The sequence below is a fragment of the Hyaena hyaena genome, unplaced genomic scaffold, assembly GCF_003009895.1.
Source record: "Hyaena hyaena isolate Hyena2069 unplaced genomic scaffold, ASM300989v1 scaffold_565, whole genome shotgun sequence".
NCBI classification, from domain to species: Eukaryota; Metazoa; Chordata; class Mammalia; order Carnivora; family Hyaenidae; genus Hyaena; species Hyaena hyaena.
The window spans coordinates 429,119-452,632 of NW_024081196.1; the positions used below are offsets into that span (position 1 = coordinate 429,119).

Genomic DNA, 23,514 nt, shown 5'->3' on the forward strand with positions numbered 1-23,514 from the left:
CTTAGGTCTAAAATTGATCAATGATTCTCCTCCCATGGCTAGATTATATTTTTAGCTATTCATAGTTGTTTATTTTAGGTACTAAATAGTCCTTCATATTAGGAAATTTTTATAGCAAATAGCTAATGAGGTACCACCAGGCTTAAAAGTAAAGCTTACTTTTCCTAGTAAGGAACAAAATATAAACATTTATAAAATGGAAAAAATATTTTACATTAATTTGAATTAATAGTTTAATTATTTTTAATTTGAATTAATATTTGAATTTGAATTAATATTATCACAATTATCTAAACAATTATTTCACATAAAATTTCTTTCCATTTAACTTGTAGAAATAAGTAGCAGCTTAAGGCTTCATATGGAAATAGCATGGTTTCTGTAATTAAAAGTATGTAAAGTGGCTAATGGCCTTTTTAGATAAAGTGCATTTTTGAAACTTCAAGTATGTGGAGATATTCTACAAGTACAAAGTATGTATTAAAATCAGTAGTTATGACTTAGAAGTTTATATAAAACTATCTACAATTTCAAGATTTGAATTAAACTGATACATTACTAAGATAAAAATTTTCGCTACCAGAAATAAGGATATTGGTCTTAAAGATAGTAACAAAGTATACTTGAAGTTATTTCATATAAATTTAATAAAACTTTTATTAAAGACTAGTATTATGAGGAATCAGTTGTTTACTTTGGTGTCATAATTTTACCTGATCATACATACAGTATTTGGTTTTGCCTCAGTTATAATTTAAGTACATTTTTAATATGCACCAATTTCTTTCTCTTTCTGTTCACTGCTTTTTTCTGTCTGGCTGCATTTGCTTTGATGGAATACTGCCTTTAAAAAATCTTTTTAATGTATGTATTGTCTCAACTTTTGGCATTCCACATCAGAGCAGATTTCTATTTTTATGTTAATTCATTTAAAGCTCTTTTATTTGAAATGGAAATGATTCCCTGTAAGAGATTAAACTGTGAAAAAACTTGATTTTGGAGGCTGCCAGCGCTAGCCAGCCATATGGCTTTTTACAAGTTACTTGCAGAAAGCATCATTCATTAACTGCAAAATAGGTATAATTGTAGTTATGAGGATTAAATTATAGATTTATAATGCTCATAATGCCAAGTGTAAGTGCTAATTGAAAAGTCAGTCTTAAATTTGTATAGACAAATAGAGCTCAGTTTTACCAAAAAATAAGTTACTTTTTTCAATCTATCTTAATTTAGGGTGATAGGTTTATAATACAGAATTTATCTAGTGTAGTAAGTACTAAAATTCCCATTAAGATTACAGGCATATTTATTTTTGCAAAATAGCATAGCCTTAGAGGATAAGGACTAGCTTATAATCTCTAGGAAAAAAATAGTCATGAAAGATAACAGAGGCTATCTTTAGGCCTAGGTTTCCAGTACTTTATTGAAGTGTTTAAGAACTGCTGGTTTTTGTATTTTTCATGACTTTAATATTTGATTTAGAAAGCACATAACATGTGGATTATAAGTGGCCAATCAATATAGTATTAACGTATTTTAAATTTATCATTTTTCAGTGTTGTCATTGAGCATCTAGACTGTTTCAGTCTTTGGGCAAAACTTATCCTTGTCACTTAGACTAAAATGTAGATAATCCTTTAAGGATTTGAATTTTAAAAGACAAAACAAAAGGGGCACCTGGGTGGCTCAATAGGTTAAGCTTCCAACTTCACCTCAGGTCCTGATCCCACAGTTTGGGAGTTCAGGCCCCACATCAGGCTCTGTGCTGACAGCTCAGAACGTGGAGCCTGCTTCAGTTCTTGTCTCCCTCTCGCTTTGCCCCTCTCCCTCTTACACTCTGGCACTCTGGTGTGCGCTCTCGCTCGCTCTCTCTCTCTCTCTCTCTCTCTCCCTCCCTCCCTCTCTCCCTTGCTTGCTCTCAAAAGTAAATAAACATTAAAAAAATTTTTTAAGACAAAACCAAAAAAATTTCTTTGCATGTAAGTTTTCTGTTCATTTCTCAGTAAATAAAAACCCCATCCCAGCAAAGTTCATCCTGTTGCCACTACGAAGAGGAGAGCTTCCAGCATCCATTGAGGTTACTTGTGGGCAGAGACAGATATCTCAATAAATACTTAAGGAATAAGCATGTAAATGTGTTTTTAGTCTTTTCATATTTGTGTGTGTGTGTGTGTCTAGGCATGAGCATGCATTTGAGCATACCTTCCCTATATACTCTGCTAAATTCTATTGTAATTTTATATCTGGAATATGTAGAGCGTATAGAAAATGTAGGCCTTTCCTTTTTGTCTGTAGAGACCTTGATTTTTAGCACTACTTATAGGACTAAAAAAAAAAAAAAAAAACAGGATTTAGCTTTTTGTTACATGTCCTCGAAGTTAGATTTGATAATCCAATCACCAGTCACTGATGAATTGCTAATAGGTGTCTTGTACTTTATTACTGGGAATATAAAATATGAATCATAAGGCTAGTGATTGTACAGAACCAAAAGATGCTTGAATTCTATTTTTGTTTTCAACTTTTTTTAGCTTAACACAAGTAAATATAGTTAAAAGTCTAGAAATTCTGAATTTGAATTAATCAGGGTTGCATTTCTTTTGGCCCTCCTTTTTTTTTTATATATCTCAGGATGTATTTCTTTTTTGAGTCTAGAAGTTGGTCTTTTTATTTGTGGTGAAAGGATATCTTCTTAAAAATGCAAAAATATTAATAGGTTTGTTTAGTTTTTGATTGAGGTAGTTTTGTTTAACCTGTTTAGCTTGTTGGGGCGTATGAGTGTGTATGTGTGTGTCTGTCTGCCTACCTTTACTAAAGGCATTGTTAGAACAGGTAGTAGTAGTACAGTTCACTTAAAGTGTTACACTAGTAGAGTGAAAGTAGAGAAGGTACAATAGAAAGCATTTGAAATCTTAAGTAAAAATTATTTTTAAGAAAGACTACCAGGAGGGGCGCCTGGGTGGCTCAGTCAGTTAAGTGTCCAACTTCGGCTCAGGTCATGATCTCTTAGATGATGAGTTCAAGCCCCACGTAAGGCTTTCTGCTGACAGCTCAAAGCCTGGAGCCTGTTTCATATTCTGTGTCTCCCTCTTTCTCTACCCCTCCCCAACTCATACTCTGTCTCTGTCTCCTTCAAAAATAAATAAATGTTAAAAAAAATAATAAAATAAAAAGAATACCAGGAATAAACTGTAGCCAGTTGAGATTGTCAGAGTTACTGATTCATCATGTTTATTTGTAACACTGTATTCTTTTATTTGAATCATCATTTGCTTTTATCAATGACCTTGATTCTCATTCAGGTTGTTCTAATAAACAACAAAAAAAAAATTGATGGTTGAAAGTATGCTTTTGAATTATATCTAAAGTGTCCATTGTAAATATTTATAAGATAACCTATTAAAAATTAAGGGAGAATTCATCCTTTTCCACAAAATTATTTTTTATTACATGTAAATAGAAAAAGGACAAATTAATTTACTGATTGACTTTTTTTTAGTTCTTTCTAAAATTACCCTGGTTCTCTAACATTGAAGATTGTATGGCTTTTTTTAAGATTAATATTTATTCTACTGATAGTCCCAGTTATATTGGTTATATTAATCTAGTTAAATAAACGACATCATTCTAACAAACCAGAAGAAAGAAAAGGCAAATAATACTGGAATGTACTTGCTTAGAATCATTTCATTTTGCAGCCCTAATCAGCCCAGGCTTTTTTCTGCATTTGAATACTAGATTTTGCTGGTGGTCTAGCATAGAAACTATATATAGAATCTTCAGTGAATCAGACCAGTGATGTCACAGAGGCCTTGGAAATCTCTTCTCTCACCTGCAACTAAAGCACAACTCCTCCTGTTTCTACTGTTATCATTCTATTACAGTAGCAGGATGTAAAAGAGACATAAATGAGATGATTTATTGCTGTGGGTGGTGTTTAAAATCTGAATGTTTTAAATTTGATGGAGCAATGAAGAATGGAGCAAGCTGTGGAGCTGCTCCAGCTAATCAAGGGTAGAAAGATATAACAGTGGTTTGTATTGGCTGGTGTGGCATAGTATGCAGTGATTTTGTTTATTGACTGTATCTTGATTAGAGGGGTTCTTTTGATTCAGGTTCATATCTTTAAAAGTACCTGAGTTAATTTTTCTTAATTAAAAAAATTTAATGACCATCTATCTCAAATAAGTTTAAAGTACTCTGTTAATGTAACTATATTGTAACAATCAGCTACATTATGAAAAATATTCTTTGTTTTCTTCCAGTGTGAAAAATTCAAATTATTGTCTCCCATCATATACTGCTTATAAGAACTATGATTACTCAGAACCTGGCAGAAACAATGAACAGCCAGGCCTCTGTGGCCTAAGTAACTTGGGAAATACGTGTTTCATGAACTCAGCTATTCAGGTAGGTTTTTCCAAAGTGAAACTCATGTGTTTCATGGAAATCAGCAATAAAAGAAGAGTAGACTTTTACATATCAAAACATAAGTATTATGTATGTTTTGAAAGTATCTGTTTTCGTGGAAGATTTAAGCATGTATATTTGATTCATTCTTTCTAGTGCTAGTAGAATATCATTATCCTGTTACTCAATTAGGTGGCATATGATTTCCACATGGTGGAAAATTAGCTATCCCTTCATGCAAAAATATAATTTCAAACAGAAAACCTAGACTCTAAAACAAAAAGAAAAAACACCACATGAGATCTCTCCTTTACATATTCATTTGAAGTTTCATGCTTTTTTTGGACATTGGTGGGAATTTAGAGAATGAATCTTTTATGGTTACCAGTCCTCTAACTCTAAATGAATTTATTTTTAAATCTTTTTTTAACCTTAATGTGAGATTAAGATTTTTTTTAATGAGAAAATTCTATGAACCGCTTTTTGCATACATACTTTAACAAATCACTTTCCCTTAAAGATCTTTTAATTTGGGCATATAATTGATCACTGCCCCTTTGTTCCCTTTGTCTCTCCATGGAGCTTCCCTTTTCTTCCTGGTCTGTCTATATCCTCTTCCAACTTGTTAAATATTTATGTCTTTGATTGATTTTGAAGTAATGACAATAATCTATATATTGTTTAATATCTCCCTATTTATAAAATTAGAGTTGGTTATTTCATTCCCCTTTGACAAAATTCTGCATTTCAAAAAGCCCAAAATAATGATACACTATTTTTGATATCTCAATTTTAACCCTTTTTTTTCTTTTGGTCCTTTGTTTTGGGGTGTGTTTTTTGTTTTTGTTTTTTTTTTTTACAAAGTCTGAAATTTTACTTTTAAATCTGTAATTTTCTGTTCTCTATCCATATTTTAATAGTGAATCTTCTATGCCCGAGTGTCATCCTCCAAAGGTAGAGATTACATGTAGAGTATGGTTTAAGTAAGGACATTATTACAATTCTTTTTCACTATCTGAGTATAGTAGAGGACTCTTCACTGCCCAAAATTCTAAATAAATCCTTTTGTACATTGGCATTAATCAATTTATCTCCTAAATTAACCATTGCTTTTGCAGCATTCTAGGAAAATTAGAACTTAATTGTCATAATTCCCTAGACCAGGAATTGACAATCTTCTAATGCATAGGGGACCTAAATGCTTAATTTCTGATTTCTTGGTTTAGAGTTGAGCCACTCAGGAAATAGCCTCTCTGCTCAAGCAGATACCATCTAGGGCTAGTAGACTCTTCCTTTAAACCCTCTTTGAAGAGTAATATTACTTAAACTTAAATGTGGATTTTTTTATTCACAGTTTTTTTTCTGGGATCCTAGCACTAAATAAGCAATTTTTAAAAACATTTACCTTTTTTTTCTGGGAGAGGAGAAAAGAAACATCATCTGAGAAGAGCAAGCCAAAACATATTGTTATCCTGACAGCTATTTAGATGAAGTAAAGTGTGTGGGTTCTGAGCTTGCAGAGATAGAGCAGGCCAGATTCTAATTTTATTTGGGTATCTGTTGGACTACTCTATACCTGACCACTGAACCTCTTCTTTAATACCATCTCTGGAAAATGTTTTAAATAAATGGTGGTTTCATCAGTACCAGAAAACCCTGTTCTTGTGTCACCAGATCATAATTTTTGGATAACTCCTATCCTTGCACTGCCAAAATTATTTTGGTTCTAGATACTCGATAAAAAGCTTGAGGGTTTTTTTTGTTTATGTTTTAATCTAGTGTAGAAAACCAATCTTGATGCTTTCTCATAAGGATTAAGAAAATACTTTTATCAGTATAGGCATTAAAAAATTTGAGTCTGTCAGAAGAGAACTAGAGTTAATGTTCATGCTAATCATTCAGAGGAGGCTCTGGCTTTCATTCAAACTCAATTCCTTTGAAGGGATTATTACGTTCTAGTTTCCTTTGCCTTTGATTTAGTCTGTAGTGCTTTGTCTCCAGATGGTTAACTATAATTTCTCAAAAATGAGTATTAAAATTAAATCTTCTAAATGTTGAGCTAGAAATGCCTAAATTTGGCATTTGTTGAACTTTCTTGTGTATGTTTAAGGTATCAGAAACTCTTATTAGTTTTTGCCTCACTTTAAAGCAATTTTATTACAGTAAATTTGTAGATCTAACGCTGACCCCTCTTAATATTATATTGCCTTCACAGGTTTCATTTCTTTTGAAATTAGTCATGAGGGTGAGGTTTGTTAGGGTGATAGTTTGTTAGTTTCTTGTAATAGTTACAAAATAAGAAAAATTGTTGATGAAAACTTAACGGGCTTTTTTAAACAGTAGATATTATTTTATGTCTGTGTCTTGGCTGGAAACTGTACTTTTTCTAAAATAAAAACCTCCACAATCAGTTTTGGTAAGAGAAAAAGATGAGTTTTTATTTTTGCTACTTTTGACTTTTAATCCAAATCCACAGTTGGAAAAGCTAGGACTAGTTTAATTTTCTTCAAGCTTCTGTGATTTTTGATTGATTTAAATATTCACTCTCAAGCTGAAAACTCATCATTAAAGGGAATACAAAATGATGTTGATAGCCTTTATCCCTGTTTCATGAACACTTATGTAAGTTGTTAGGTTCATTGATGAAAGGGGTAAAAGATAACAAATAGAGTATTTTTTTAATGATTTTTTTAGATACTCTTTCCTCAATTATCCTTTTTTTCCCGAGTTTTCTTGTAACATCTGTGAGGTTGAAGACAATTCATGAACTTTAGAAATTATTACAGTATTTCTACTGATAACTTGAATTTCAGTGTAATTTCTTATATTAATTCAATAATCCTAAAAAATGAATAGCCATTTTAGTACCTCAAGCAGTATAATTATTGATATATTTTAAAAAAAAACATGAGTGGAAAGCATTCCTTTTTTTTCTATGTGAGAATGGATTATGCTTATTAAGCTATCAGTAGCCTTGAGGTAATCGTGTTATTGCTTATGATTAAAAACTAAGTGGAACCAATTGGAGCATGAATTTAAGATTATTAGTGTTATTATTTAATTTAATTATATTGGTATTCAGGATTTTCTCTGATGTAATGATATGAGTGAATATTAAATTTTTTTATGAGAATAGTACTGCCATGTTGTTTTAATTTCTTAAGTTAATATTTATTGAATATCAAACATATGAGATACTTTTGGACATAGATCCTGACCCCATGAAGATTATAGTCTAGATAATTTGATTTTCACACATTTTGTCTTTTAGTATGAAAATTTTTTTTAAATTATTACTGAAAAGTTTAATTCTATCCTCTATTGAAACAGATGTAGTTAAGTTGTGTTAGGTAAAGGGTATGGAGTGCCACCTGCTTTCTCTTACTTTCTTTCCTTAATGGCCCCAGAGGCATTTTCACGGGATTCTAGGATTCTAAGGAACAGTCCAAAAACTATTATAGCAAGAAAAAAGGAAAACGCATTACAAATTAATAATATAGGTTAGGAGCACAGACTATGGAGTTATACTGTCTGGATTGAAAACATGTCTCTCTTATTTATTAGCTGTGTTGCCCTATTTACGTTATTTCCACAACTCATTTTTCTCATCAGATGAGGAAAATATTACTACCTGTATCTTGGGAATTTCATGGAGATTAAATGAGTTGAATATAAAACTCTTAGGATAGTGACTAGCACATCATATATGAATAGGCATTAGATTGATATTTTGTCTTTTTTCTTTCAATTCAAAGAGCTAAGCAGAGTAACTCTGAAAAAAGTCTACCTTTAATAACCCCTGTATTTATTCCCCTTTCCTACAAATCTTATCCCACTTGGGTTGAACCTAGTGAATAAAGAAAGCATTAATTATATTTTTAATTATTTTTCACTCAGTATTATTGTAATAATGGTATTTATCATCTGCTCCACATCTGAACTATGTCAGTTTAACTCTCCCTATACAAACCAATAGGCAAAGAATATAATAATGAAGAATTAGTAGTGCATATTCAGTCTTCAGAGAACTCAAAATTCTTTAGATTATCCCTGGCCTCAGCCTCCTCAGTAGTTATGATTGTAGGCATACACTACCATGTCCCAGTGATAGAAATAAGTTAAGAAAATGGCTTTCTAATGTCCTAAATCTTTGAGAGAATCTTTAGTTATAAAAGTTTACATTATTGGAGGTAATTTTAATTAGCATCAGTTGAGTAGATTCAGGAGCACTCCAACCCTTGTCTTTTTCATTGTCAAGGCCTAGGAGGCTCATGATTGGCTTCCTGGAAGAAGCAACTCTTCAGATGGATTTGAAGCAGGGAAGTGATATGGTCTTTTCCACTGGAAAGCAGCATGGCGTAAGATGGTTGTTTTCAAACTCTTTACCTGGAAGTAATAGTGCTACTTAGTCTAGGAAGTCATTGGGGAAAAAATGATAATAATCAAGGATCTGTTCTGTCATATAGTGTAAAATCAGTTGGGATTAGAAGCATTTTTAAAGCCAACTTTTTTTTATTATTACCTGTTGGATTAGGAAAAAACCTATTCAGTAAATTCAGAAGAATATTAAACAGAAAGTTTTAAGTTTATTTTTCAAATAAACAGAATGAGTAATATTACTCAGAAATAACTTTTTCTTAAGAAACTAAAATCCTATTATATTGTAAAGCCATGGAAAAGGTATTCCTGAAACTATTATTTTTGTGTTGTAGTAGTTTATAGCTTTGTATGTGATTAAGTATAGTGCTGTTCTACTCTCACCCTGAGACCTTCTTTTTGCATTAATTGGAACACCGATTCTTAGAATCCCAGTTTAACATAAAGCTCTCTAATTTTGTTCAAATTAACCAAATTTATACTTAAATAAATGAAATGGTTTTCATCAAAAAAAAAAAGAATCATTTAACCCCTGAAACAAAAGAATTTTAAAAAACAGTTTAGGATCTTGAGGAAATGACTTTTTATAATAAACTGCGAATATAGCTAGAAATTCAAATACTTCTTCCTAGGGCAGATTTTTAGAAAAGTATAAATGGCATACAATATTATATTAGTTTCATGTGTACTACATAATGATTTGATATTTTTATGTAGTACAAAATAATCTGTCACCATGCAAAGTTATTACAAAATTATTAACTATATTCCCTATGCTATACTTCACATACCTAATCCAGGAAATTAAACTCAATTATTTGAGTTCCTCCCATATTCTGTGCCAAAAATTACATGGCACTATCATCAAAAATATGTTTAATCATCTATCAAATGGCAACTCATTTGGGTCTTCTTTCCATTTTGATGAAAGAATGAAAATGACCTTACTTGTATTGGAACCATTCACTTTCTCAACTCAGATACCAATGTTTTTACTTTTCCCTTTGTTTGAACTAGGGTTAAGAGAGAAGTATCCCCTTCTTTCATAAAGAGAGGGTTGGGGTGAGGGGTGCTCCCAGATGGCTCGGTTAGTTAAGTGACTCTTGATTTCAGCTCAGGTCATGATGTCATGGTTCATGAGTTTCAACTCCCACTGTTAGCACAGAGTCTGCTTGGGATTCTCTCTCTCTGCCCCTCCCCTGTTTGCACATTCTCTCTCTCAAAATAAGTAAACTTAAATAAGTAAGCTTAAAAAAAAAAAAAGAAGGAGGAGAAGGGGGTGGGAAAGGAAAACCTGATTTGTCAGGCATATTATTTTGGGGAAGAGTATATATAGCATAGTTCTGTAAGAATATAGTTTTCCTGACTGGGGAGAAATGGTATCTAAAAGAATGACTTGCACCTGTGTAACTTGGCTTGGTGATTTTTTTTTTTTTTGTCATGAAAACTTGCCTTTTTAAACTTTTTAAATAAATTTTTAATGTTTTATTTATTTCTGAGAGAGAGAGTGAGCAGAGGAGGGTCAGAGAGAGGGGGACATACAGAATCTGAAACAGGCTCCAGACTCTGAGCTGGCAGTCAGCACAGAGCCCAACGGGGCTCGAACCCACAAATTGTGAGATCATGACCTGAGCTGAAGTCGGTTGCTTAACCGACTGAACCACCCAGGAGCCCCTTTATTTATATTTTTTAATTTATATCTAAGCATATGGTGCAACAGTGATTTCAGGAGTGGATTCTTTAAGAAAACATGCCTTTCTTAAAATCATATACTGAAGGGATCAAACTTATTTGCTCTTCCATTTTCTAAATGAATATACAAATTTCTGTAGGATTAATGCTTCAACTTCTGAATTAATATAGATTTAAATGTTTTATCTGCCCCTAATTCTGTAATAGGAAATGACATTAAGTATAGATTGTGGAGAAATAGAGGGATGATTTCAAGAAATTGTAAATAATTACAGCTGATTCTAATATAGAATTGTTTCTACATTACTCTGGCTATAAAAAGATCAACACCAATTTACATATACTCACTAGGCAAGATTACTTACAGTGATCACACCTTGTAACAGTGGTTAATATAATCAGACTGAAATATCTTGTATTGATTTTTTTAATACTTTAAGTTTTAAGTAATCTCTACACGCAACATGGGGCTCAAACTCATAAGATCCACGTGCTCCATGGACTAAGCCAGCCAGGTGCCCTTCTTGTAATAACTTTAATAGTTATTGTAAGGATATTTATCTGTGGGGGTGCCTGGGTGGTTCAGTCAGTTAAGCATCCAACTCTTGATTTCAGCTCAGGTCAAGCTCATGGTTCATGAGATCAAGCCCCTGTGCCAGGCTCTGCACTGACAGCACAGAGCTTGCTTGAGATTCTCTTTCTCCTCTCTCTGCCTCTCATCCACTTGTGCTTGTGCTCTCTTTCTCTCAAAATAAATAAACTTTTAAAAAATATATAGGGAATGTATTGGGTGCCTGGGTGACTCTGTCGGTTGAGCATCCAACTCTTGATTTTGGCTCAGGTCGTGATCTCTCATTTCATGAGTTTGAGACCCATGTCAGGCTTCATGCTGACAGTGCAGAGCCTGCTTGAGATTTGCTCTGTCTCTATCTCCCTCTCTGTGTCTCCCGCCCTCCTCCCTCCCTGCCTTTCTCTTCCCCTCTTTTGCTCCCCCCCTCAAAAACATTTTTTTAAAAGGATATTTGTTTGTAATTAAAGGAAAATGTAAGAAATGTCAATCTGTAATTTATAACAATAACTATAAATTTGCTCCCCTCAAAAAAAGGAAAAACAAAGGGGAAGTGGCTCCAGATTTACTTTTATCACCTAAAAATCAAACAGTTCATTTTCTTGATGTCAAAATGTTTTCTAAGATCTATTTCCTCCTTTATTAAATATACAGTAATATTATTCAACACTTTATAATTGGAAGATTCTAAAGTGTGTCAGACTTAGTCTAAATTATAAGTTGCTGTTACTGAAGGGTAACTAGAAAATGTAGGATATTGGACAGATAGAGCCTTAAAAAAAAGAAAAGCACACTAAATCCCTCTTAAGGGCTTGTTTTGTTGTCTTTTGTCTATTTGTTTTAATGTATACATTTAAATTCTGTTCAACTAAGGTTGTGCTGTATTTATTTACTAAACATCCCTAATTGACTTTTTTCCTTTTAATGTCATTTATCTTAAAGTCACCTTTCTATTTTAGCTTGTGAGTGGAAATACTTTGTGATTATGCTTATTGCTCAAGAACCACTTCATTAGTCACTTTGCAAATAATTGCCTAGTTCCATATTCCTTTAATAGTATATATATGAAAACCAGTTGCTAAGTAGTATGAATCAATTCTTAACAGTGATTTGTAAACTGTGCTATATACGGCAGGGAGAGGATCAATGAGTTGGTTATTGAAAGACATTGCTTAATTAATAATAATAGTTGAAATAAATTACTCATTCTCCTAACCTCATATTAAAAATTAACAGTCCAGTGAAGAACCTGCAGCCTCTGAGAACAGAGCACCCTTCTTTGCAGAATGCAGGTTTTTTATATCATTGTCACTTTCTTAAGTTCCTCTTCACAGAGGCCTGTCAGGGTATAAGGTATCCTTATTTCACTGATGAGAAAATTGAGGGAAGGAAAGTTTAAGTGATTTGTCATCACTAGAACAAGTTAATAAATGAGTTAACACTGGATTGTTATTCCATACTTTCTGAGATAATGTTATCTGTCAAAATTATGCTAGTCAATTTATAAGAAATACATAAAATATTTTATTGTCAGATATACATAAAAAAATTTACTCTTTTAATCATTTTTAAGTGTACAGTTCAGTGGCATTAAGTATACATATTGTACAGCCAATAAAAATGTTTTTATATCTATGCCTAATATATGGCCCCTTAACACAGATGGTCCCCGAAAGGTAACTGCTGTACAGATCAAAACAGTTTCGTAGGGGATTATACACACATTTACTCATTTGATAGAGTGTTCAAAACATTTTAAGAACTCCCTTTGGAATTGCTTTCCTTTTTCTTAATATCACTGATAGATATTTCTTTGATATTGAAGTTGATTTTCAAAAACCTGAAGTTATTCAGAGCATTATCTTCAGGATATTGTAGGTGATCAAGTTGGGTAATTGTTTTTAATCAAATATAAAGTCATCCATTCATTTAGTCAGCACATACATATTGAAGGCCTACAAAGTTCCTTTCATAGGCACTAATTATAACATTGTGAACAAAACTGTATTTGTTTCCATGGTGCATAGTCTAATGAGAAGATAAATATTAAATAAATCATGAATTATGATAAGCATCCTGAAGAAGAAAAATGGGGTGCTGTGAGTAAATAACAGGAACTTTGAGAGTACCCACTTTATCCTGGGTGTCATACTGTCCATAAGTAACATTTGAGTTATGACCAAAGAATAGGTATGAATTAGGCAGGTAAGAGTGGAAGTTAGATGGAGCAACAACATATGCAAAGCCTCTAGGACAGGCAAGTTTGAGGAACCAAAAGGTGAGTAACCTGTGGAATAATATTTGAAGAGGAGTGGTATAAAATGAGTCTGAAGAAGTAGGCAAAGCCAGATTATGTAGGGGGAATGTGGGTTTTAATGTATTAAGAAAGCATTAAAGATTCTAGGCTGCCATAATTTCATCTGATTTATTGCATTTAGCTGATTTATCTGCTTACATTCTTAACAATGTAAGAATGTTCTCAAAAGAGCAGCCAAAGCTATCCTTTTCAAACCTAAGGCATTTCTATTACTCCTTGTCTGTAATACTAAATACTTTCTTATTTCACTCAACCAAGCTTAAGTTCTTAAAACAGAATAGATATAAGGCCCTGTATGATCTGGCCCCATGCTATCATATTCACTTTCATTTTCCTTCATGTTCCCTTCTCTCCATCCTTATTAGCCCTAGCCTTGTGATGCCAAGAATGTCCATGCGTCATGATCTCTGAACTTAGAATTTCCTAGGCCTGGAATTTCTTCCTCCAGATACTTATATCCTTGTTCTCTCTCTTCCGTAGGTCTCTTATCAGTCAGAACCTTCCCCACTCACTTTACATACAGAAGTAACCACCCTCTCCACATTCCATACATCGGTCCTGACCACCTCATATGCTGTCTACATATTTGGATTTTTTGCCTGTCTGCCTTCGCCTACTCCAAACATACACACAGATGCATGCACACACACACACACTGCATGAGCTTAGAGCCTTTGTGTTAGTCACTGCTATAGCCCCAAATATCTGTCTGCCTCTTCCCACCTCTCTCTCACACACATCCTCCATGAGCATAGGGGCTTTGTTTCAGTCACTGCTCTACTTCTGTTACCTAGAACAATGTTTGACATGTATAAGGAAGTCAGATTAATGAAGAGTGATGAAAGTCACATTTGTCTGTAGGTACTGGTTTGTGCATCATGGTTATAACCATTTAATGAAATTGGAGTGATGGGAGGAGGGGCACAGTAGCAGGAGTAGATTTTAGGTAGGGAGAAGAATGTGAGTTAATTTTTTTAAAGGCATATTCAGTTTGTTACACCTGTGAAACATCCCAAGTTAGATACATTAAAGGCAGGTGGATATTCTCATATGGAATACAGACCAGAGGCTTACGTTAGCAATGGAAATATGGCTGCTTGTAGATGATATTTAACATCAAGTATGGTTGCATCTTAATGAGGGCATCTATGAAAAAGAGGTCCCAAGACTAAGTTTTAAAATGCAACATTTGAGTGGAGTAAAGACACTGCTATTGCAACAGGAGAAAAGGAGAAGGATGTTTGCAAGTAGTTTCTAGATTTAGTGATAACTTCCATGATCCTAAAAATATGAGACCAGATTATTTGCTAAGAATGAAAGAGTAAGATTGCTTGGCAGTACTGAGATCTTGTTTGAGGCTGGAGATCATCAATTTAGAATGGTGTAGGGTTATTCACTTGAAATTTTCTCTAGCAGTGTTCAGCTACCTGGTGCATAGAATAGATGACTGGGTTCATATAGTAGGTAACTGGGTTTATCTAGGGTTGGAGAGAGAAAGGGGCAAAGGAATTAAGAGCAACTAAACTAGTTGTCTTGTTTTTAGTGGGGTAATTTATTTATCTAATCCAACAAACATCCATTGAGTCTCTACTGTGTGCCAAGCAGTGTTCTGGCCATTAGTAATAGAGTTGAAAAAGAATGTGCCTGTACTCTTAGAAATTGATGGTGTAGTGAATGAAATAGACATATAAGTAAATAAGATACAGTATATGATATGATAGAAAGCATGATCAGTCAAATGTTATAGAAGCAAAGAAAAAAGAGCCCTTGGGAAATAAGAGAGGTTCACCAAGGAGGTGACTTTTGAGTCAGGCCTTGATTTTATTTGGTAAAGTACATTATTCATAATGACTTTTGTTTTATTTGGTCATAAAATTAACAGTGAATTACCAAACGTACAAATACAACATTATAGCTCATGCTTGTTCCCATAATTTTCTACCACAGAAATCCCTACATTAGAAATCTATTTTACCATACCATACTGACTCAGTTAAGTGTCCAACTTCAGCCTAAGTCAGGATCTCGCGGTTCGTGGGTTCAAGCCCCACATTGGGCTCTGTGCTGACAGCTCAGAGCCTGGAGCCTGCTTCAGATTCTGTATCTCCTTCTCCCCCTCCTCCCTCCCTCCCTCCCTCCCTCCCTCTCTCTCTCTCTCTTTCTCTCTGCCCCTCCCCTGCTCGCACTCTGTCTCTCAAAAATAAAAAAAAATATATTTATTTTTTAAAATGTTTAAATGAGAAAGTATGTGAGCAAGGGAGGGTCAGAGAGAAAGGGAGACAGAATCTGAAACAGGCTCCAGGCTCTGAGCTAGCTGTCAGCACAGAGCCCCACGTGGGGCTTGAACCTATGAACCGTGAGATCATGACCTGAGCCGAAGTCAGACTCTTAACCAACTGAGCCACCCAGGTGCCCTAAAAATAAACAAACATTAAAGAAAAAACAAATAGAAAAAATAAATCTATTTTACCATACAGAAAAAATGACATTGATTACACACACATTAAACACATATTGGCACCCTGTGTGCTAGATATTAATGCTTTTTCATAAGTGTGCCACCTCTAAAGAGGAGTACCTAAAATATCTTGAGCAATGACAATATCAAGACAACATACAGCCTTCTAAAGTAATCACATCAAAGATGATGTTCATTGAACTTGAAGGACTTACCAGAAAATTACTCTGCTTTATAACCATGTCGTGTATAATAAAAATTAAAAATCTGTCTCTGGCTTTCATTTAGAGAGATGCTGCTTTGAAAAAAGACTGAATCATTGACACACATACACTAATCTACATACACAAATTCATTATGTATATATGAATGTGTATATATGTGTATGTATGTGTATATATATTTTTACATATTTGGCATATAATTTAAGTATTATGAATGATTCTTTGGTAATTGCCTAGGACCTTTCTAATTGTTACATAGTTAGACAGGAAAAAGTTTTTAATAACTTTTTAAAAGAAATTATAAATTTTAACCAAAATGTTACCAATTGTTTATAAGGAAATTCTTAATAGTAAAATATAACATGTTAAGATTCTTCTTAAATACCTGAAGTGTCTGTCATGATTATACCACCATCTTCCTGGGACCTCTGCTATCATCCCTGAGATTTGTTCCATTAATCTCATCTTTGTAATTATACCTTTTACCTCACCTTTTCAGTATGTTCCTTTCAGCATATATACATCATCAAGTCTTTTTTTTTTTTTTTTTTTTAATTTTCTAAGTGAGGAGTGAAGAGGACTCTTAACCTTGAAAATTGAAAATAATGGTCTCTACTTTCTCCCTACTTTTTCATCTCCCATTCAGTAGTCATCGGCAGGATAGCATAGTAGTGACAAGCACAGGTTTTGGAACCTGACTGCTTGGATTCAAAGCCTAGTTCTGTCACTTGGTTGTGTGATCTTGAATAAGAAACTTCTTAGTTTCTTCATCTGCTAAATGAAGATAAATTGTTTAACAAGTGCCTGGTACCTAGTAAGCAATATGCACTTATCAGTTATTATTATATCATCACTGTGACCATCATACCACCTCAAAGAAATTACTTTTGATAAAGTCATTCTTGACTGTTTCCAGGGTTGTTTGTAACTCATTACCTTTGAGATGTTGACATCCACTTTAACTGACAAATCCCAATACTCTGGTCTCTTCAGATCGTGTAAATCTTTCGCCTTTTAACTGACATATCCCGAATCTGTCTCCACTATAATTCTCCCTCCTGAGTTTCCCTTCAGTATATAGCAATTAGATGGACATTTCTGCTGAGATAATATTACACTTCAACTAAATTGGGTTACTGAGACCAAACACTCTCCCAAGTAACCTGATCCTTTTACCTCATACTCCCTTAGTTGCAGCTATCCACCCCCTAACCCACATCAAAACTTGAGATTTGACCCAAATCCTGTTCATTCCACTACCTCTTGATGTCACTTCCATCCATCTTCTCTTCTATCGTCAGGACACTGTTTGAGTACCTGAGCATCTTTTATGTGACGTGTGAAGTATCTCCCTAACTCCTGTCTTTATTCCTTCTTTTGTCCTCTTTCACTACATTTAGTGCATTGTTTCCAGAGTCACTCTTTTTAAATGCAAATATAATTATTTATCTCTTTGCTTAAAATTTCACCTAAAGGATAACCCACATGAGGTTTTCCTCCCTCTTTAGCCAAAACTAAAGGTTCTTGGAATTTGTTAAGTTTCAAACTTGTTTGTGTATACTTTTTCCTTTTCCCTAGTTGCCTTCCCCATACCTCTGCCTCTCCCTTCTTTCCTCTCTTTCTTCTGGACAAATACCTATTACACAGTGAGAATCATGAAAGTAGAGACTGTCTTGGTTTTCTTTTATATCCCCAAGGTTTAGCATACTGCAAGATAATGATAGATTAGAACAGTATTTCTCAGAATCTGTCTATGGATGAGACAGCATGATTAACAATAAGATAAGCGTAGAAATTAAGTCTAAGTGATCTAAAACTTTTCTAACAGTTTGTCAGCATATTTTATACCTATTAAATCTCATAAGAGAAAATGAGGCTTTGTTTTTTTGTATGTCGTTTTCCATTTTTCTAGTGGTTCATTTTTATTGTATTTTATAAAAATAGCAGACTATGATGATTTGGAAATTTTAAAAAAATTAGTTCTTTCACATAAACAGAGAAAATTTACAAGAAATGTTTAGAACCTGTTTCTGAAGCTGTCTGAACTCCAAAAGAGCACATTAAATTAAAAAGAATTATAGCACATAATATATAATATTTACTTCTTGCAACCAAGTAAGTCAGAAACCTACCTCTGCATAAAATCTGAGAAATAATAGAGCTTTAGGTTCCCCTAGTGTAACCATTCGGATAGCACTTGCGTTGGGCTGCCACGTTAATCACAGCCTGGAAAAGCAACCCCCAGTCCCACGCAAATAGTTCCTTGAATGATTTCACAGTGATTGATAGGAAAAATTCCTTTTGGAACATTATTTTTATGCTTCTAGAGACTCTTGAAATAATAATCTTCTGTTCCTAATGAATATTTGTTGAGTGATCATTTAGAAAAATTTAAAGTTCTTTTTGATTATGAAAATAATCAGAAACCCTTCATAGTCCATGATATTACATGGTCTTTAAACTTCTTTTTCAACTCAGCTGAAGTATTTATTGTCAGTTTGGGGTCTAGTGTAATGAAATAATGAGGAGAAGTACATGACTTGGTGGTTTCCCTTAAAGAATGTAAAAATTCAGTTAAACTTCTTAAAAATTTTCTGCAGTCCTTTCATGTATGTCTTCACAGGAGAGCTAAAAGATCAGTGAATCACAAATTTGTGATATTTATTCAAAACTGTTTCTCTACTTAATATGATGTACAAAGTACTGAACCACACACAAAATTATGAAGAACCATTGTTTTTTCTTAAATCCTTGATCTTGCTTGTCTAAAGTAGTGGCATTCATTTCATTGTGAGCCAGTTTTGAATTATTAACAGGGTAGAACAGATACAATACTAAATATTAAAATTGAATTCATATGCTTTAGTTTTTAAAAATAAATATAATTTACACTAAAGCTTATTAATATTAGAACCGTTTGATTTTAGCTTGCGTTCTATAAACAATAGTATACATAAAATCGCTCATTAAATAGCCTCTTACCAAAAAACATTTTTTTAGATAATTGATGCTATAGTCTAGTAGTTTGAAAATCTCACTTAAATACATCTGCCTGAAACTTGCAGTATTGTTGTTAGTATAATTACCACAAAAGCTTTCAAATTTACTTACATTGCAAGTAGATCTCCTATCTTGCTTCTACTTGTAGCTTTTAATTTGAAAATTAATGGTCCTTACATAATCATAGCTTTTTTAACATTGAAATCTCTAGTCATAAGATTTACTCACCGCCAGTCACAGGGTAGTCTTTTTGACAACTTAGGATTCTCCTTCCTTAATTTTATAGATGAGAGAGAGAGGAAAAAAAAAAGCATTGCTATTTCTTTGTTAGCCCAAAAAATGTTCCTCATTAGTGCTCCTATTTCCCAGAACTGTCATAATAATTCTTCATTGAATTTAGTGTATGAAGAAGAAATTTCATAGAATTTGAAGGAAAGGATGACACCAGGAACTTTAAGTAAAATTTAATTTCATTTCTGTCCTAAGCATAGTGCCCAGATTAATGACATGTGTTAAAGTGTTAGAACATTATCTTTGTCCAGAATGCTTCAGAATTATGCAGTACCTTTTTTAAATGTCTATTCTGTAGTCATGACAAAGTGAAAAACGATAGCATGGCAAATCTGAAAATTTTTTTATCCATCTAATATTAAAATCCAGGAAAAAAAATTGGGTTATTCTAAGGTCACTTCAGGTTTTATTTTTTAAATTATAAGAAAATAAAATGGTTTCCTCATTTTAGATTGGGGTTTTATTTTTAGTATTCGTTAGTTTGAAGGTGTAGCTACTATTTTTTAAAGGGTTGTGAGTGGCATTACATTTTGATCAGTTACAGAATGAGTTACACAACTCAGAGCTTTAGGTAATCAAAAATTAAGTTTGTTTTCTTTCCTGTTCTAGTTACCGGTTTACTAAAATAGTGAGCATACATGATCACTTGAAAATTGGGCTTCTGGAGCACCTGAACAGAAAGGGAGTGGTTCATATTCAGCATTACAAAAGACAACTTTCTCTTTTTGAAGGGGATTACTTTGGCTATTTTCCAGGTACTGGGGAAATTCCAGATTCATTACAAGTTATTGGGATGGCTATTAATTATTCATTTCCTAAAATATGTTGATTACAGACGTGAGATTTGGTTATATATTAGAACTTTATTTCACATCATCAATTAAAAAGTGGTGTAGAAGTTTATAGTGAAATACAAAGTTGAGACTTTTATGAGTCATTTATTTTTTTTCAGAGAACTCTAGAAACATCAGTCTTATTGATCAGAACATATTTAATGGAAGAACTTTTTGAAAATAATGTAAGAGCAATAGGATTTGTGCATGTGTGTTTAAGGAAAAGTTATGTACAGAGCACTTTAGCCTTTCCAACTAATTAAATAATAAAAGAAAATCATAACTTCACATAATATTCCAGTTTTAGATGTATGGAAATTTATAACCAGAGAGTTTTTCATAGAGAATTACTTTATCAAGTAGTTGAATGGTATATGCATTCTTTTTAAAAATAGTTCTTCATGGTGGCAATGGTTAAAGTTCTATATACATTGAACCATAGAGCAGCATGTCCACTGGTTGAGACATTTGGTTATTTAGAAGAATTCTCTTCAGAATTTTTATATCTCATTCTAGTTTGAAGATTTAGGAAAGAGTCTTTTTAAAGATACATTTCCAAATATTTTTCCTTCACATATCTTTTACTTACATGGATTTATCCTGATAGCTTGGGGCATTTACAGTAGTAGTTTTTCTTCATTAGAAAAGCCTACCTAGGCATTATTTGGACTTTTATTTTTGAACTTATAGCACTTTTATATAGGTTATAGTTATATACCAGGGTGTAATTCAGATCTCTTTAGTGTTTTCCTACTGTTCTCAATTTCTCTAACGACAGCTTCCAGTCTTTCTGTCATACAAGTGTTCGTTCATTCAACACACCTTTATTAAGGTATGTGTTAGGCATTGTGCTATAGACCCTGAGGTACAAAGGTGAATTAGACATGGAGGCTGCTCTCAAAATAAGTGCAGTATAAGTGAGTTCAAGGTATAGAATTAGCTTAGAAGGAATATTAGTTCTTCTGATATTGAAGTGCTGAGCAAGATAAAATGTTTGTAAGAGATACTGACATGAGTGTTAACAGAAAAGTCTTAAGGGAAGAATATTCTAAGAAAGCCCGGGAGGAAGACATGCTAAGGTTCAATCTTAATACATTTAAACTAAGGACTAATATGTCTTAAGACTCCTAATTCAAATTCATGTTCAAGAATACTCTTATTATTTGAAGTTTCCATTTTAAATGCATGTGTAAGCACAGGTAGAGAACCACAGAGCCACTTTGAGAAACAGATACTTAGTCACATCTGCTCACAAAATTATTGGCTTGCACATAACCAGGCATTCTCATGTTTATTTTGGATAAACAATGTTTCATACTAGCTTATGTCCTGACCTTCCAGTTAACCAACTGGTTGTTTTATCACAAAGGCTAATTTAAATTAATGAATGCCAAAACTCTCAACTTCTACTAAATGTGAAATTTAGTTTTTTAACTAAAGTACATTTCCTTGTTCATTACTGTAAGTTTTTACTTACTCTCTTTTACATTAAGAATTGAAACTATTGGTACAGAATCTTTTTTTCATTCTGATTATTGCTTTATTTTTAACATTTTATTTGATAAAATTCTACCAATTGTAGGAGCAACTGTAGACACCATTCTGACATAAACAAAATGTGGCTTAAGATCTGTGTTTTATTATGAGTCACAATACCCCATAATTGAACTTCAGTTTTTTGGGTGATGAGTTATAAGAGGTAGTTCCCCCTTGAAATACTGAAGTGTTGATATCTGTCAGTGTCAGGCAGTTGAAATCTGAATTAACAAAGGTGAAGCTCAGAATGGCATGTGACTGGTAGAATATCACAAAACTCAAAAGTAGCCACAAAAATAACAGACTAATACTGTTTATGTAATCCCTTTGGTTTTTATGATAAATTTATATCTGTATTCTCAGATTTTGCTAGAAAAAACCATTTATGTTAGGAAAGGATGAATTTTCTTCTGTTTTGTAGTTCAAGAATCATTGAGAGTGAGAAATATATCCACATAGGTGCACCACACATGCTGTGTGATTTCGGGTCCATATTATGTCACTCAATAAAGTATCTTACAGGTTGAAAGGAAATTCCCTATCTCTATATATGTCTTAACAAAGGAATTGTTTTTGGAACAGTCCCAATCAGATGGAAAAGTGGTATTTGTTATAGCAGAGGAATCTTTGAGAGAGATGCTTCAGAACTGTGGTTATGGTTGTTTTTATTATTGAACAAACCAAAATCCTAATTCTTTAAAACACTGCATTTAATGGCAACTAGTCCAAATGTCCAGTTTTCTTGTATTTGTCAAAGATGTTCATGCTTCTAAGATAGCTCATGTTAAAAGATAAAGTGAGTTGTACAAATTATAACTCAAACTGCAATATGACCAGCATTAAGAAATTCTTTCTTCTGCCACAGCGATGGCATTGAATACTGATAACACTTGAGGCATGGAAATATTTTAGTTGTTTGACCTGTATTCTAATTATACTTGAAATTTATACCAAAAATTATGAGAGCTTTTAATATTTTAAGTGATCCCTATACTAGTTCAAGAATATAATGATTCCCAGAATAATATTATTTTCAAGGTGAGGGAGAAAAGTATTATATTTGCAATATGAGAAAGAAAAGTCTGTCATCAGTTTCAGTTTTAAAACTATTATGATATGTGCATTAATAGAACACTTAAACTATCTATTAAGTTTCTGTATTTATATATGTTTGAATAAATTTTTAGAAAAATGCAGCTTGTGAGTTTCTTAACACATTATGTTCTGGTGTACACCTGAAACTAATGTAATGTGTATCAAGTATACTTAAATTTTTAAATTATGTTTAACAAATAGAATGCTTTTTTAAATTTAAATATAAGGGTTATCGCAAAATATATTGGTTATATCTTGATAACTAATACAAGCACTTATTAAAACTGTGTTTTGTTGTTATTTAGCTTGTTAATGTTGAATTATAGTCAACTTCCAAGTGGCATATGTCACTTTGAAAATAATCATTGGTCTCTGTGTCAAGGACCTTAAAAAAAAATTCAAGCAGAGACCCTCTACAAAGCAGATAGTAGACTGAATGAAAGTTAAAAGGATGGGAAAGTTTTTTGGTGTTTGTTTGTTTCAATTATTTATTTATTTTAAATAATCTCTACCATGGGGCTCAAGCTCATAACCCTGAGGTCAAGAGTCACACAGAAGCATGGGAAAGTTTTTAGTAGATGCTGTCCTTATTTTGGTTTAGGTAGAAGTGCTTGATGAAAATATTGAGATTATTCAGCTAATATATTTTTGCCTCCCTAAGTAATAATTCATTCAAGAAAAATTTAAGCACTCTGTGCCAAACATTGAAGGAA

The 23,514-nt window shown here is 33.0% G+C and overlaps 1 protein-coding gene across 4 annotated transcripts in view; it reads left to right on the forward strand.

The window, feature by feature from the left end:
- USP15 (ubiquitin specific peptidase 15) overlaps positions 1–23,514 on the forward strand; it is a 124,078-nt gene that overhangs the window by 76,674 nt on the left and 23,890 nt on the right. For 2 of the 4 annotated variants that reach the window (XM_039256221.1, XM_039256222.1), the window contains one exon: positions 4,266–4,410. In XM_039256221.1, the coding sequence (XP_039112152.1) occupies positions 4,266–4,410 (145 nt within the window). Of the gene's footprint in view, positions 1–4,265; positions 4,411–19,946; positions 20,093–23,514 lie in introns of those variants that run through there. The other 2 variants (XR_005532482.1, XM_039256223.1) reach the window with 2 other exon arrangements.